Genomic DNA, 16542 nt, shown 5'->3' with positions numbered 1-16542 from the left:
GATTGAACCTCTAAACCTGTAAGCCCGCCCCAATTAAATGTTGTCCTTATAAGAGTTGCCTTGGTCATGGTATCTGTTCACAGCAGTAAAACCCTAACTAATGCACACACACACGCACACACACAAATATGTTTGTAGTTTTGGAACAATTTTTAAAATAGTCTCATTATGAGTCATTTGTTACATATATACATTTTATATAACAATTTCCCATATCCTCTAGCTCATCCTCATATACTTTTGTTCTTTCTGTTTGTTGTTGGTTTTGATAGGGTTTCATGTATCCTAAGCTGGCCTTAAACTCACTATGTAGTTAAAGATGTTCTTGAACTTTGGATTCTCCTGCTTTTATCTCCCATGTGCTGGACTTCAGGTATGAATTTAACATGTGTGTCAAATGCAGGGATGGGGATTGTATCTCGAGTTTCATACATGCTAGGCAAGCACTCTACCAACTGAGCTACAGCCTCCCTTTATGTCTCTTTTAGGTGTTTTTGACAAGTTTGTCTTGTAATATCATCAGTCTTAGATTGTGAGTGCTTGATGTCTACTTCCCAACAGTTACATCATTTCCTCTAGGCCCTTTATAACACTCTCTCGGATGCCCCTGTCTTCAGAACAACATCCCCTCAGATGCACTGGATGCCCTTGGCACTCCAAGTACCTGTTCCTGTCCTTCCAGGGCTAGCCTTTCCCATGGGGCAGATCTGGTTTCAGGTTCTGGCACCTTGCAGTCTTCTCAGGCTTCTCTGAAGTTGCCCCTTTGTACCCAGTGGTGCTCTGAAAGTAACCTAAGGAGGTCCAATCAGTTGACTCCTAAGTGAACTTGTAGAATCTTTGACTGTGCATTGGGCCTCCCTGTGTTTTTCTAGCTCTTTCCATCTTACTTACCCAGCACCAAGAACTTGTTGCTTGTTGCTAAAAGGGCTGAAACATTGAGGTAGAATTGTGAGTCATCTCTGTAATTTTGTGCCATCTTGTCAATCTGTGAAGAGTATCAGGGGATTGTACTATGGAAAAATAAACCGCTTTTGTCAAATTGATACGAAATCCAAAGAATAATTACTGAGTACCTGATATAAGTCAGTCTGTGTTCCAGACACTGCAGAAGTGACACAAGAAAAAGGCAGACATTGATCTTTGCATGCACAGAGCTTATATTTTGTATTAAGGGACAGATGGTAAACAAGTCAGATAGGTATATTTAGCATGTTGAATGACATGTATTAAAGGAAAAAAAGAAGGTGTCTTAGTTAGTTTTACTGCTGTGAACAGACACCATGACCAAGGCAACTCTTATAAGGTCATCATTTAATTGGGCTAGCTTACAGGTTCTGAAGTTCAGTCCATTATCATCAAGGCGGGAATGTGTCAGCATCCAGGCAGGCATAGTGCAGGAGGAGCTGAGAGTTCTACATCTTTCTCTGAAGGCTGCTAGCAGAATACTGGCTTCCAGGAAGGTAGGATGAGGGTCTTAAAGCCTACACCTACAGGGACACACCTACTCCAACAAGGCCACATCTACTCCAACAGGGCCACAGTGGCCTTCTAATAGTGCCACTCCCTGGACCAAGCATATGCAAACCAACACAGTGCTAATGGCTTTTAGCTTTTTGTGAAATCTTTAGCCCAGGGCTCACTAAAAATGGCTGGGGATACAGACTTGTTTGGTGTTCCATTTTCTCTGACCAAAGAACTCACTTTATAGCCGAAGAAGTATAGCAGGAACCATAGAGAATTATGCCTGCTGGCTAGAGGTATATTCAGCTAACTTTCTTGTATAGTTCAGGACCATCTATCTGTCTAGGGAATGATGCCACCAATAGTGGGCTGGACCCTCCTTTTTCAATTAGCAATAAAGAGACTCCTCCTAGAGACATGCCCACAGGGAATTTTTCCACTGAGGTTTCCTCCCCATATAATTCTAGGTTGTGTCAAGTTGACAGTTGACACTAACTAGGATAGGGACAAGAGCAAAGAGAAGAGGACAGTAAACACAAAGAGTGGCTCACAGTGAGGGAGAAAGGTAGGAGAAATGTGAAAGACGTCAAAGATGTACCAAGGATCCTTGAACTATATACATTGTGGTGTAAGGCTACCCCAATTCAGTCTAGTGATACCCAGAGGCTAAGTTCACTTTTTGTATACACGAGGAGGATGGATATAACATAGGAGCTGTTAAGAACAGCCTACTATGAAATATCAATCTGTTATGTTTTATCACAATTTTTATATGTAAACAATGTCTCAATAAAGTTGACTAAAAGATAAACCTACTTTTTAGTGGAAGTGGTGGTATATATGCCTCTAATCCTGGAACTTGGGTAGTTGAGGCAGGAAGGTCATGAGTTCAAGGATAGTTTAGGCTGCATAGTGAGTTTAAGGCCAGCCTGGGATGCATAAAAAGACAACTAAACAACAACAAGTAAAATCACCGTTAAGCCAGACAAAGAAACAAAGGAGCGTATGTTGGCAGCTGAAAGAAAAGTATAGCCATGAGAGGGGTGGGCTGCGTTCACGGTCCTATGCCAAGAGAATGACTTACCAAGCAGAAGCTCTGAGACACTGGGTCCATAGACAAAAGAAGATTCAAGGAAAGGGGATAGAGTATGGGAAGAGTTAAATCAAAAATAAACAAATACCCAGGCCTGTGCTTGGAGTGACAGTACTTGGGAAGTAGAACAAGTTGAATCAGGAGTTCAAGACCAGCCTCACTTAGCTACACAGTGAGTTTGAGACCAGTCTGAGCAAATGAAGCTCTGTCATGTCCCCCCCTCCCTCCCCCATCCTCACCCCTACCCTAAAAAAAAGAAAGAGAAGAAAGGAAGGAAGAAAAGAAGGAAGGAAGGAAGGAAGGAAGGAAGGAAGAGGAAGGAAGGAAGGAAGGAAGGAAGGAAGGAAGGAAAGAAGGATGAGTGTCTGAAGAGATGTGTCAATAGTTAAAAATGTTTGCTGTTCTATCATGTTGACTAAGGTTCAGATTCCAGCACACAGCATGGGGGAGGGGAAATGCACACAGAACATGCGCATGCATGCACGTGCATGCACGCACACATACATACACAATGATGATGTCAATAGAAACCACAATTCATAGGCCTGATTGTTTCTTCAGACTCGCCAGGTGAGCAGGCCATCCACGTAAGTACCAGTCAATGTCATCTGAAGGGAAAGCTATTTTCTGCTATTTTAACTAAAAGGGGAAAAAACAATAATAAAAACAAATGTTAAGAAGTGTAAAATACCTTTTTCCTCGTTGGGCATCTGGAGGCAAGATGGGTCACCAGCAGCTGTACTGGAGTCACCCACGGAAGTTCGGTCAGGGTTCTCACTCTTGCCGTGTCTGCTCTAATCGTCACGGTCTGATCCGTAAATACGGGCTGAACATGTGCCGTCAGTGCTTCCGTCAGTATGCAAAGGACATAGGCTTCATTAAGTTGGACTAAGCAATCTTGAATGGATTATTCGACTGTCTATCCAGTGAAACCCATCATGCTAGTCTTTGTGCACGAAGAATAAAAATGTGAAGACCTTTAAAAAAAAAAAAAAAGAAGTGTAAAATATCTGGGGGTAAGGTGTAGTAGACAAGTCCAAGGGAGGGAACTAGTTGTTGGATTGGGGAAAGGGGCTTGGAGGAAGACAGTTGGAAAGGGAATAAATCACAACAAAGAATGCATGACTATATGTATGAAAGCAATCTTTGTATGTTAATCTAAAGATTAATTTTAAGAAAGAAAAATTTCCCTTCTTTTCTGATTATGGAACAAAGATAAACCTAAGTATCTCACTAAAAAGATATGGCTTTGAAAAATCCATCACTTGTCAGAGACTCAGTTATGAATGATATAGTAAATGTTCCTAGGAAGAGCCATCTCTTCTGGCTAAGGTTTGGATGTGTAGGCCCATTCTAATGCTGATCAAACTTCCGGGTAGCCTTAAAGGGAGAGAAAAGCTTATGACATCATGATGGAAAGTCTGCCAGGAGAAGATGATTTTGATTGATGGGCCCTGCTGGCACTAGCCTCTGTTCTTCCATTTGGATTTGCAGGTTTGTTGATTGACATCAGGAAGCCAGGCCTCTCCTTCTCCTATAAGAACAGGCATCAGAGATCAACCTCTGTAACTCTCAGAGATTTGTTATTTCCCAGTAGTTTTTGCTTCATGTTCTCTTTTCAGGTATCTTTTTAGCATTCATAAAATCTTTTTATAGCTGTAAAATCTTTAAATTCTTCTTTTAAAAAGTGATTTGTCAGCAGGGCAGTAATGGCACATGCCTCTGATCCCAGCACTCGGAGGCAGAGGCAGAGGCAGAGGCAGAGGCAGAGGCAGAGGCAGAGGCAGAGGCAGAGGCAGAGGCAGAGGCAGAGGCAGAGGCAGAGGCAGAGGCAGAGGCAGAGGAGGCAGAGGCAGAGGAGGCAGAGGCAGAGGCAGAGGCAGAGGCAGAGGCAGAGGCAGAGGCAGAGGCAGAGGCGGCAGAGGAGGCAGAGGCAGAGGCAGAGGCAGAGGCAGAGGCAGAGGCAGAGGCAGAGGCAGAGGCAGAGGCAGAGGCAGAGGCAGAGGCAGAGGCAGAGGCAGAGGCAGAGGCAGAGGCAGAGGCAGAGGCAGAGGCAGACGCAATCTCTGAATTTGAGGCCAGTCTGGTCTATAGAGTGAGATCTAGGAGAGTCAGGGCTAGACAGAGAAACACCATCTTGAAAATCAAAAGCAAGCAAGCAAGCAAGCAAACAAAAATCGAAACAAGACAAAAAAGGAATTATTTATTTACTTACTTACCTTTTAAGACAGGGTCTCATTATGTAGCTTTAGCTGGCCTTGAACTCACAGAGATATGGAAATTTCTGGTTTCTTTGCAGACTCAGTTGTGTCATGTGGTGTTTTTCTGGAAACTATCTAATGAGAGAATGTTTTTGCTGAAGCAGACACATGGGAGAATGTTTTGCTGAGAACAGACATAATGGTTTTTTTTTTTTTTTTTCTGGAAACTGCTTGGGAAAAGGACATGTGATGTTTTGAGCAGATACTTGAGAGAACATGTGATGTTTGGAAAGGGTACAAATATAACCCAACAGTGGCTAATACAGTGTGTCCTTGCCACACTTTGGTCTTAGATGATGATGCTGTGGCATTGGTTCTCCTTGCCTTCTTCAATCGTTTGTTGTGACTGTGTAAAAAGAAACACCACCAAAAAACTGGTGGTATTCCTGCAGCTTCTTGCCACTTTCTTGGACTCAAGACAGATTGGCAGAGCCATTTGGTTTCTTCTAGATTGAACTGCCATTGCCTGAGAGTGGATCAAGCTACTGCTATGAGTGAACTGAACTGCTGCTATCCTGACAATGAAGACTGTAATAGCCTCAAGGAACTCTTTCTAAACAGGTCCACATCCTCCTTTGCCCTATTTACTTTTTCTTTCCACTACCTCTGGTGGGTGGTGAGCTAGAAGGTAGGTTAAATTGTTAAAGGGTTAAAGGACCCTTATTAAAGTAGGTTTTGAAAAATATAAGTGCCCCCCCAACAGAGTTATTAAATTATCAGGCTGGCAAGCCAAGGATGGGTAAGATTCTGCACAGAGCCTTGCCAACCTAAGACATAGATGCATTGCTTTTGATAATGCATATTCCATGATGGGTAAGAAAGGCATTCTTGTCAGAATGACCTAAGACAGACTCAGTCTTGTTAACGAAATTAAAAGGGGGGAGAGGCAGAGAGCCTTTGGGGCTGCTTGACAATAATCTGACATGAGCCAAGGACAAGGAAATGGGCTGCTTGGCAGGAATATGACATTAGACAAGGAAATAGGCTTCAGGCAGGAATCTGACATTAGGCTAGAACAAAGAAGTAATTTCAGGTAGGAATCTAAATTTTAGGCTAGAACAAGGAAATAAGCTTCAGACATGAAAATAACTTTGGGCTAGGACAGGGAAGTAGGCTCAGATACTTTGGTCATCCTGATAAGCCCTTAGAAACAGTGATCACCAGAGTGTTCACGTAATTGGGTTTAATGCCTTGCTTTTTCTCTATTTGAGTTTACTGTATTGCTTGTTCCTTGACTATTTCCATCTATTGTATTGCTAAACCCGCAACCTAGAACTGACCTTAATACATGCATGTAACTAAAATGGTATAAAAGCATAAAGGAGGAGGGGGGGGGGTGGGATAGGAGGTTCTAGGGAGGGGAAATGGGGAAAGGGGATGACATCTGTATTGCAAATAAATAAAATATCCAAGGAAAAAAAGAAAGGTATGAATTTTCATCATGATCTACATAAGCTATAAAATAAATTATGAATTGAGAAAAAAAAAAGAAAAATATAAGCCTACAGAGGTCTACCTGTCCCAGCACCTCTGTGCTAGGATTAAAGCCCTGCACCACTTTGCCCAGATTAAGAGGTAATTTACAAAACGAAAGTCCTTTGAGGATTGGAGAGGTAGCTCAGAAGTTAAGAGCAAATATTGCTCTTGAAGAAGATCTGAGTTAGTTCCCAGCATCAACTGAACAGCTTGCAGCTACTTGTAACTCCAGCTCCCTGAGCTGGGCTGGGTGTGGGATCTGATGTCTTGAACCTTGGGCACCAACATTCACATGCACATAAGAATGCACAATCCTACCATATGCACACACATAATTAAAAATAATATGTGCTGGAGAGATGGTTCAGCAGTTAAGAACACTGATTGCTCTTCCAGAGGACCCTGGTTCAATTCCCAGCACCTACATGGTAGCTTACATCTATAACTCCAACCAGGGGATCTGGTCTCAGAGGAGGGGATATGCCCTCCTCTGGCCTCTGAGACCACCATGTTCCTTGAGTGATATGCACACAGGCAAAACACCCATACATTCAAAATAAATAAACAAAACAAGCTTAAAATTTTTGCTTGTATAAAATAGTTTTTTTCTTTGTTCAGGAAGCTCCTCTGAGATACTGAATACAAGATATCCCAATGTTTAACACACACACACACACACACACACACACACGGCATGGTGGTACACAGCATTAATCTCAGCACTTGGAGAGTCAGAGGCTGGTGGTTCTCTGTGAGTTTAAGGCCAGCCTGGTCTACATAGTGAGTTCCAGGACAGTCAGGGCTACATAGTAAAACTCAACACACACACACACACAAAAAGAAAAAATGTATTTCTGTTAACTATATTTATACTTAATAATCTATAACTGTGCTTTTAAATTTTTATTTTATTTTATGTGTATGAGCATTTTGTCATGTGTGTGTGTGTGTGTGTGTGTATGTGTGCACCATTTGTATGCCTGGAATCTAAAAAGGCCATAAGATGGTGTTGGATCCCCTTGAACTAGAGTTACAGAAGGTTGTGAGCTGCCATATGGGCTCTGGGAAACAAAGCCAGACTCTGTGAAAAAGTAGCGAGCACTCTTAACCACTGAGCCCTCTCTTCAGCTCCTATAATTAAAAAAAAATTCTGCCATCCCACACAATAGGATGATAATGGTCTGTTCCTGCCTCTGGAATGTCAGCTCGTTAAAGACTTCCAGAAATAGAATTAGTACATTAACTGGAATACACATATATCAAATTCCAGACACATGTTTCCAAATTGCTTCCTAAAGGGTGGCAATACTTAAAGGGTGGCAGCTTTATTGGTAATGTCCTAAATCACTTATACACTTTATTGCTTTAACAACATTTTCTCTTTTGTTTTTCTGGATTTTTTTTTTTGACTGGGTTTCTCTGTGTAGCCCCTGGCTGTCTTGGAATTCACAGAGATCTGCCTGCCTTTGCTTCTCTAGTGCTGGGATTAAGGGCGTGTGCCACCACTGCTGAGCTACTTAAACATTTTCTAGTTTAGTATATACATGATATGTACATAAGATGTACATCTTTCATACCTATTATGTATGAGTGTGTATGTATGTACATGAGTGTGTCTATGTGTGTGAGTGTGTGTATGTGTGTGTGAGCATGTATGTGTGTGTGAGTGTATTGTGTATGAGTGTTTGAAAGTGTGTGTGTGTGAGTGTATATGAGAGTGTATTGTGTATGAGTGTGTTTGAATGTGTGTGAGTATATGTGAGTGTGTGTGTATGTGAGTGTGAATGTATGTGTGTGTATGTGTGAGTGTATGTATGTGTAAGTGTGTGAATGTATGTGTGAGTGTGTGTCTGTATGTGTGAGTGTGTGTATGTGTATATGTGTATGTATGTGTGTGTGTATGTGTGAGTATATGTGAATGTGTGTGTGTGTGTGTGTGGGGAGGGGGGAGGGTGGTAGGCTAGAGACGGAGATCCGGTATCCTGCTCTGTCACTCTGCCTTATTTCCTTGAGACAGGGTCTTTCTCTGAATCTGGATCTAGGCTGGCAGGCAGCAGGTCCCAGTGATCTCCTATCTACACTGAGTGTGTCCTGGGTTACGGGCTTGAAAGGCCATACACATACACATATATATGGACTTCCGCATAAATTCCCAGGACCTATGTGAAAAGAGGCCTATGTGTATGTGTATGGCCTTTCATATATATATATATATATATATATATATATATATATATATATATTCATATATATGTATATATAAAGCATTTTTACCTACCAAACTATCTCCTCAGCCTTGTATTTAACTCTTAAAGATATAGAATTCAGATAAAACAAACCATTTATTATCTGTAGATGCCAGTTCTAAAATCTATGTCAGTTCTGTTTTTCAATTGACAAATAATCAATATCTGTAGTGGCAAATATTCAACAAAATAAGCAGAGCATGAGGCAGAGAGAAGAGAAGGGACCTGGGCTACCCATACCTCTGATTTAATGGGTTTATAAGCGCATCACTCAATGGTTTCCACTAGCTTAGAACCACTAAACATTTTCTTAAGCTCTATAGCTCCCTAAATGGCATTGAGCATTGATTTAGTAAATTTTACAACATCTTCAGGATTAATGAATCAAAATTTAGGCAACAGTATATACATTTCTAATTCTATGAACCACCTGGAAGCCCAGGGAAAGGTGCTTTAGTGTCACCTGCTGGTCTCCAGAGGTATAACAGGTATTTCTTACCAGTGTGTATTTTCCAAATTCTTTTCTTTAAAAAACAAACAAACAAACAAACAAACAAAAAAAAACCAAGTAGACTCAAAACTTAAAATATTTCTTTCAAAAGTAAAGTATTGCGTGGTGTGGTGGAAATGCCTTTAATCCCAGAGCTCTTGAAATGGAGGCGGGGAGATCAAGAATTCAAGGCCAGCCTGGGCTACATAACACTGGGTTTGGTTTTGTTTTGTTTAAGTGAAATATTCCTAAAGTTGGGAAAGGGTTTGTCTTGGCTTTCCCATTTTCAATTCTTTTTAATGATATTCGGAAATTGCCACAACAACAAGTGATCAGAGCTATAAAGCTGATATCCCTGGATTTGATTGCTAAGATCTTGTTTTACCCATTGCTTCTAATACTATATTTTAAAATATGAACCACTGTATTATTTTTCCCATTTTAAAGTACTTTTTTCTAAGTGCTTTAGAGTACGTAGACTTCACATTTTGAGTTTACTTTTCTAATGACATTTGTACCCCCTTTCCATCCCTCTGTCTTTTCTCCCCTCTTTTTCTCCCCTCCCATTCCTTATTTTCCTCTTTCCCTCTTTCCCCTTCCCCCTCTTCCCATCTCTTTTCCTTCCCTTGCCCCTTTCCTCCTTTCATGCTCCCTCCTCTCCTTTCCCTCCCATTTCTCTTCCTTTCTGTTTAATAACAGTCTTGATGGACAGTGGTGGCCTTTAATTTCAGCACTTGGAGGGATTAAAGCACCTCTGTGAGTCTTGGAGGACGACCAAGGCTATATAGAGAAACCCTGTCTTGCTAATGAAAGACCCCAGCTTAGCAGAGTTGTTTTGTAGAGTGTTTTGTTCAGTAGAGTGTTTTGTTCAGCAGTGTTTTGTTCAGCAGAGTTATTTTGCTCAGCAGAGTTCTTTTGTAAGGCTGGAAAAATACTGGGCCCCTGAGCAGGTCAAAGATAGTGCTAAAGCAGTGCACCTGGCCCAGGCGGGGGACTGAAAGTACCCAGAAAAACACCAGGTAATTCAAAGGACAATAGAGCCTGCTCTGAGCATCTCGAGCACCTCGTTTCTGGGGCAGGGTGTTGACCCTAGGTTGAACCTGGCCTTATTTAAATTGTCCAATTAGAACCCTGTAACCATGCTTCTCGCTTCTGTAAACCTAGCTTCCTGCTCTGAACCTCTATAAAAACCCCTATCCCTGGACCACCGCACGGCAGTCCTCCACGGAGACGCTGTCGTCCGGGTACCCGTTTGGAAAAATAAAACCTCTTGCTGTTGCATCCGAATACCTGGTCTCGATGTCTTTGGTGGGGGGGGGGGCGGTCTCTCAGAGCGAAAGACCAGAGTCATGGGTCTTTCATTTGGGGGCTCGTCCGGATCCAGAGACCCCCCCCCCACCCCCTCCCCAGGACCACCGACCCTTCTTTGGGAGGTAAGCTGGCCAGCGCGTCTTTATCTGGCCGTCTCTGTCTCTGTCTTCCGTACAATCTAGCTAGATTGCTCTGTAATTCCGGCAGACTTAGGAAGGGTTGACGGACCCAGATTCCTCCTCCGCGCCCCCAGGAGACGTCCTGGGGGAAAGTCTGTGGGACTTTTTGGGGCACCACCCCTGACCCGCGGATACGTGTCTCTGGAGATAGAGGATCCTCCGACCTCTTCTCAAACCCCTTCAGGATTTTTGGTTTCATTTTGGCATCGGAGCCGCGCAGCGCGTTTGTCTGTGTTTGTGTTCTGTTTTGTCGTTTGTTGTTTAGTCCTAAGTGTTTTTTTTTTTTGGGAGAAATTATGGGCCAGACTCTTGTCACCCCTTTAAGTTTGACTTTACAGCATTTCAAGGAGGTCCGCGGTGTGGCCCACAGCAACTCCGTGGACGTCAAGAAAGGCAGATGGCAGACCTTCTGTACCTCCGAGTGGCCAACCTTTTCAGTCGGGTGGCCTCGGGATGGTACTTTTAACATCTCCATTATTTGGCAGGTTAAGGAGAGGGTGATGAATCCTGGACCAGGCGGACACCTGGATCAGGTTTCAAATATCATCACCTAGGAGTCGCTGGTGGTAGACCCGCCGTCATGGGTAAAACCCTTCCTCTCTCCCGTTTCCCCCTCCGATCCTACCTCCCTTGCTGGCCCCCGCCATAGTCCCAACTGCCCCTCCTGCTACCTCTCCCATTGCCCTCTACCCTGCCCTTGTCAAACAAACGGAGGACAAGAAAAAAATGTCCCCCGGTCCTGCCATCCGACCAGGGCCCTCTTATTGATCTTCTAACTGAGGACCCCCCTCCTTATGGAGAGCGGGGACTGGAGGGCCAGTCTGCGACAGCAGGTAGGGCCCCCTCTTCCGAGGTAGACCCTCCGTGGGGACAGGAAGCGTTCCTGAGAACCCCGATTTCTCTCCGGTAGCGGGTCGGATTAGAGGCCGAAGGGAACCCCAGGGGTCGTCACAGACCCTTCCGCTGAGAACTGGGAATGATGGTCGCCCCCAATATTGGCCCTTCTCCGCCTCAGACCTTTATAATTGGAAAAACAATAACCCCTCTTTTACACAGGATCCCTCTAAACTGACTAGTCTTATTGAATCTGTCTTAATTACCCACCAGCCCACTTGGGATGACTGTCAGCAGCTCTTACAGGTGCTCCTCACCTCTGAGGAGAGGCAGAGGGTCTTCCAGGAGGCCCGGAAACAGGTACCGGGTGATGATGGACGCCCCACCCAGATACCGGCTGAAATTGAGGAGGCTTTCCCCTTGAAGCGACCCGAGTGGGACTTCACCACGGCTGCAGGTAGGGCCAGCCTACGTCTCTATCGCCAGTTGCTTGTAGCGGGTCTCCTAAGGGCAGGTAAAAAGCCCACCAATTTGGCCCAGGTCAAGTCAGTCACTCAGGGACCGGAGGAACATCCATCTACGTTCATGGAACGTCTGAAGGATGCCTACCGGGTACATAGCCCATATGACCCGGAGGATCCGAGCCAGGCCACTCACCTCATCATGTCTTTTATCTGGCAGTCGGCTCCAGATATTAGAAGGAAGTTAGAGAGACTGGAAGGGCTAAGAGATAGTAGCCTTCAGGATATTCTAAAGGAAGCTGAGAAAGTTTTCAATAAAAGAGAGACACAGGAAGAGAAAGAGGAGAGGCTGAAGAGAGAAACAGAAGAGAGAGAGGCCCAGAGGGATAGGAAACGCAACAGAGATCTTAGTAAAATAATGGCCACTGTAGTAGCAGGGCAGAGACAGAGTAGCCAGAAACCGGGAGAGCGGGAAAGGAGAGCCCCAGCGGTAGATCGAGATCAATGTGCCTACTGCAAGGAAAGGGGCCACTGGATAAAAGATTGCCCCAAGAGACCGAGGGGCCCGCGTAGGCCCAGGCCGGCGCAGACCTCCCTCTTAAACCTAGAAGACTAGGGAGGTCAGGGTCAGAAGCCCCCCCCCTAAACCCCGGATAACCCTTCAAGTGGGGGGGGGGGGGGCAGCCAGTCACCTTTCTGGTCGATACCGGCGCCCAGCATTCGGTTCTCACCCGCCAACCAGGACCCCTAAGTGAGAAGACAGCGTGGGTCCAAGGGGCAACCGGAGGAAAATCCTACCAGTGGACCACTGAGCGCAAGGTGCATCTGGCTAACGGTAAAGTGTCTCATTCCTTCCTACATGTTCCTGATTGTCCATACCCCCTCTTGGGGAGAGACCTACTAACCAAATTAAAAGCCCAGATACATTTTGAAAAAGGGGGACCCAGGGTTACGGGTCCCCAAGGTCGACCCATCCAGGTATTAACCTTAAACCTGGAAGAAGAATATAGACTTCATGAGTCAGTGCAGACGAAGTCGGAGGAAATAGGGCAGTGGCTGGAGAGATTTCCTCTCGCCTGGGCTGAAACAGGCGGTATGAGATTGGCACTGAGACAGCCACCCCTCATAGTCCAGCTGAAGGCATCCGCCAGCCCTGTTTCAATCAAGCAATATCCAATGTCACAGGAGGCGCGGGAAGGAATTCGGCCTCATATTCGTAGGCTGCTAGACCAGGGGATTCTGACCCCTTGCCAATCCCCATGGAATACCCCGCTCCTTCCCCTTAAGAAACCAGGCACTGGGGACTACAGACCTGTACAGGATCTGAGGGAAGTAAACAAGAGGGTGGAAGATATCCACCCACGGTGCCCAACCCATACAACCTACTCACTGGGTTGCCTCCAACGCACTGTTGGTATACCGTCCTGGACATAAATGATGCTTTCTTTTGCCTGCGTCTGCATCCAGAGAGCCAGCCCCTATTTGCCTTTGAGTAAAAAGATCTTGAGCTGGGTATCTCAGGGCAACTGACGTGGACTAGGCTCCCACAGGGGTTTAAAAACAGCCCCACACTATTCGATGAGGCTCTACATCGGGACTTGGCGGACTTTAGGGTCCAACACCCGGCCATCGTCTTACTTCAATATGTAGACGACCTTATCCTAGCAACGGTTTCCCAGGAGGAGTGTGAACGAGGGACTGAGGCCCTGCTTGAGACCCTAGGGGCGTTGGGATACCGGGCGTCAGCCAAGAAGGCTCAGCTTTGTAAGCCTCAGGTGATTTACCTGGGATACCAGATCCACGAAGGCCAGAGGTGGCTGACAGAGGCCTCGAAAACAAACCATTTTGAGCATTCCTGCGCCCAACTCTTCTAGGAAAACTACGAGAGTTCCTGGGGACAGCGAGATTCTGCCGCCTCTGGATACCGGGGTTTGTGGAACTGGCAGCCCCCCTATATCCCCTCACCAAACAAGGGGTATTATATCAGTGGGAATCAGAACATCAGGAGGCTTTTGAGGCCATAAAACGGGCTCTTTTGAACTCCCCGGCCCTGGGACTCCCGGATTTGACCAAACCATTTGACCTCTTTGTAGATGAAAAACAGGGATATGCGAAGGGGGTCTTGACACAGAAATTAGGGCCCTGGCGACGACCAGTGGCCTACCTGTCAAAGAAATTGGACCCGGTTGCTGCCGGATGGCCACCATGCCTCAAGATGGTAGCGGCCATCGCCCTCTTGCTCAAGGACTCTATGAAGTTAAAACCTCTTGCTGTTGCATCCGAATACCTGGTCTCGGTGTCTTTGGTGACGGGGGGGGGGGGGGGGGTCTCTCAGAGCGATAAGACCAGAGTCATGGGTCTTTCACTAAATAAATAAATAAATAAATAGATAGATAAATTCAGTCTCACATAGTCCAGGATGGCTTTAAGTCTACTGTGTAGACAATGATATTGTGGAACTTGAAAATAGTGTCTTCACTGGATGTCAATTGTTATTCGTCTTATTTATAATTGAGCCTGGCTTTGTGGGGGATATTTATTTATTTATTTATTTGGCTTTTCGAGACAGGGTTTCTGTGTGTAGCCCTGGCTGTCCTGGAACTCACTCTGTAGACCAGGCTGGCCTCGAACTCAGAAATCCGTCTGCCTCTGCCTCCCAAGTGCTGGGATAAAGGCGTGTGCCACCAATGCCCAGCTAGGGCTATCTATTTATTTCATTAATCTTTCTGGCAGCCATTTAGCTGTGCCTTCTTTGGTATCAAACAGGCATATCAATCCTCGGGCCCATATGAGAACTGGGTCTGGGTCATTTCATTTAAAGGTAAGAGGGTCCTTCCACATAACTGTAGCATAGTTTTTATTGGTCTCAGTATGCCAAAGGCAATCAGCAGCAGGTTTGCCACGAGCATCCGGATTTAGAAGATTGAGAATGAACAAGGCATGATGGAGAGTATTTCTGGGAGACTCCTTTTGGGGGTGTAACTCCCCCTCTTTTGTATTAAAAGTCAATTTTTTAGAGTTCTTAGTAAAACCAGGGCAAAAAGTACCAGCAGCCACTTCTCCCACAACAACAAAATTTTAGTTACATGCTGCTAAAAATATTTAGCAATATTAAATAATTCACATGTCTCAATAGTAAATAACAAAATTGTAGTTTATCTTGTAATATATTCTCTAAGATAATATTTATCAAGGACTAAAACTTCATGTTTACTTAAACAATTTTATTAAAATTGTGTCCCTATAATCTGTATTTAACTTCTTTTGTTGTTCTCTGCAATGAACACCTCATGTAGACATAGGTTACTGTCTGCAGAGATACATGAAAGGTAGGTTTTTAAAATTTTTTGTTTGCTTTAACCACTGTTAAGCCAATGATGGAAGACTATGTTAATCTAAAGGAGAGAAATGCAGGAATTTTGCCCAGAGTACATTCAAAAGAACAGCTGTGTTTCCCACATTTCCAGTCGAGTGGGGATACAGAAAGCCTGATACTATTGCAACGGTGAGCCCCATCTCTGGAGCGAAATGGATGCCTCCAGAAAAGATAGGCAGAGAGAGCATCCAGCCTCACCTGTGTGGTCTAGCATCTATCTTTTGCCACAGTGACCTTGAAGCAAGTTTGTGGTGTGGTTACCTGGTACCCCTGGGCCTAGGCTATGTTGATATCATCACAGAGGCTTCAGTGGAATAATTCTTAAAAGAAAAAAAAAAACAAACAAACAAAAAACGGTGCGGATTTGGGTGGGTGGGGACATGTTGAAGGATCTGGGAAAGGTTGTGGAAGGAAACCGTAACCAGAATATGAAAAAAAAAATTGTGCGTGTGTGTTTTTTTTGTTGTTGTTGTTTTTGTTTTTGAGACAAGGTTTCTCGGTGCAGCTCTGGATGTCCTGGAACTCACTCCATAGATCAGGCTTGCCTCGAACTCATATCCAACTGCCTCTGCCTCCCTCCTGCTGGAATTAAAGGAGTGAGCAGCCACCTCTCATCTTAAAAAAAAATTATTTTTACTTAAAAAAATTAAAATGCCGTGTTTCAAATGATGATAATAAACAGAAATAAAAAAAAAAAAACCACCACTCCCTAGGAATGCAGACAAAAGCGAAAGTGATAAGGTTGTCATTAGCTGCGTGCGTGCGGCGAGTGTTTAGTACTTATAGAGTAGCCAGATTGCACTGGGGTCCGCAGCTCATGCCAGGTTTGAGCCCTCCTCCTGCAGCACGTGAAGAATTAGAAACGCAGCTTCCCACTTCAACCCCTTGCTGGCTGGATAAGTATCTCATGAATGAACCATCCCTGCTACATACTCATAAAGCTCCAAAAGCCAGTTGCGGAAACTGAATCCCAGATCTAAATCTCATAGCAAGGAAAAGCGAGGGGGCAGGTACCCAGAAAAGCCAACTGTAGTAGAGGAGCGGTGGGGACCCGGGCTCCGAAAGGGGCGGGCCTTCTAGGAGACTTTTTGGAACGGACTCCAAGGGGAAGAGACTATGGGCGTGGTTTAGCATATTTCCATGAGGGTGGGGCTTAAAAGAGGGCGTGGAATAAATGTGGGGTTTTGGAAAGAGATGAGGACGGAAGAAGGAGGTAAAAGGGGTGCGTGAGCGCAAGGCGGGGCTTCAAGGGTCAGGCACGTGGAGGGGGAAGTAGGCGAGGAATTAAACGATTGGCCTGAAGAATAGGCGGGACTTAGCGTCAGGGAGGCGGGGCTGTTGAGTGAATTTCCTA

General features: G+C 44.8%; 1 protein-coding gene and 1 pseudogene across 1 annotated transcript; both read left to right on the top strand.

Moving 5' to 3' along the window:
• The first annotated feature begins 3238 nt into the window (after positions 1 to 3238).
• Positions 3239 to 3571, top strand: LOC117714126 (small ribosomal subunit protein uS14 pseudogene; annotated as a pseudogene).
• Positions 3572 to 10813: 7242 nt separating this feature from the next.
• On the top strand, positions 10814 to 12428 carry LOC117713397 (uncharacterized). Its single transcript, XM_076938802.1, has 2 exons — positions 10814 to 10959; positions 11375 to 12428. Exons 1-2 carry the CDS (start codon positions 10814 to 10816, stop codon positions 12426 to 12428), a joined length of 1200 nt encoding a protein of 399 aa, XP_076794917.1.
• The last annotated feature ends 4114 nt before the right edge of the window (positions 12429 to 16542 follow it).

Source organism: Arvicanthis niloticus, chromosome 8, assembly GCF_011762505.2.
Source record: "Arvicanthis niloticus isolate mArvNil1 chromosome 8, mArvNil1.pat.X, whole genome shotgun sequence".
Taxonomy (NCBI): Eukaryota; Metazoa; Chordata; class Mammalia; order Rodentia; family Muridae; genus Arvicanthis; species Arvicanthis niloticus.
The sequence above is the reverse complement of the archived record's forward strand: the minus strand, read 5'-3'. Positions and strand labels throughout refer to the sequence as shown.

Excerpts from the sequence above, each read along its gene's own strand:
- LOC117713397 (XM_076938802.1), top strand. The coding sequence starts at position 10,814 with ATGGGCCAGACTCTTGTCACCCCTTTAAGTTTGACTTTACAGCATTTC. Across the intron at positions 10,960-11,374 it reads TGGCCAACCTTTTCAGTCGG|ACCCTCCGTGGGGACAGGAA; the intron begins GTGGCCTCGGGA and ends CTTCCGAGGTAG.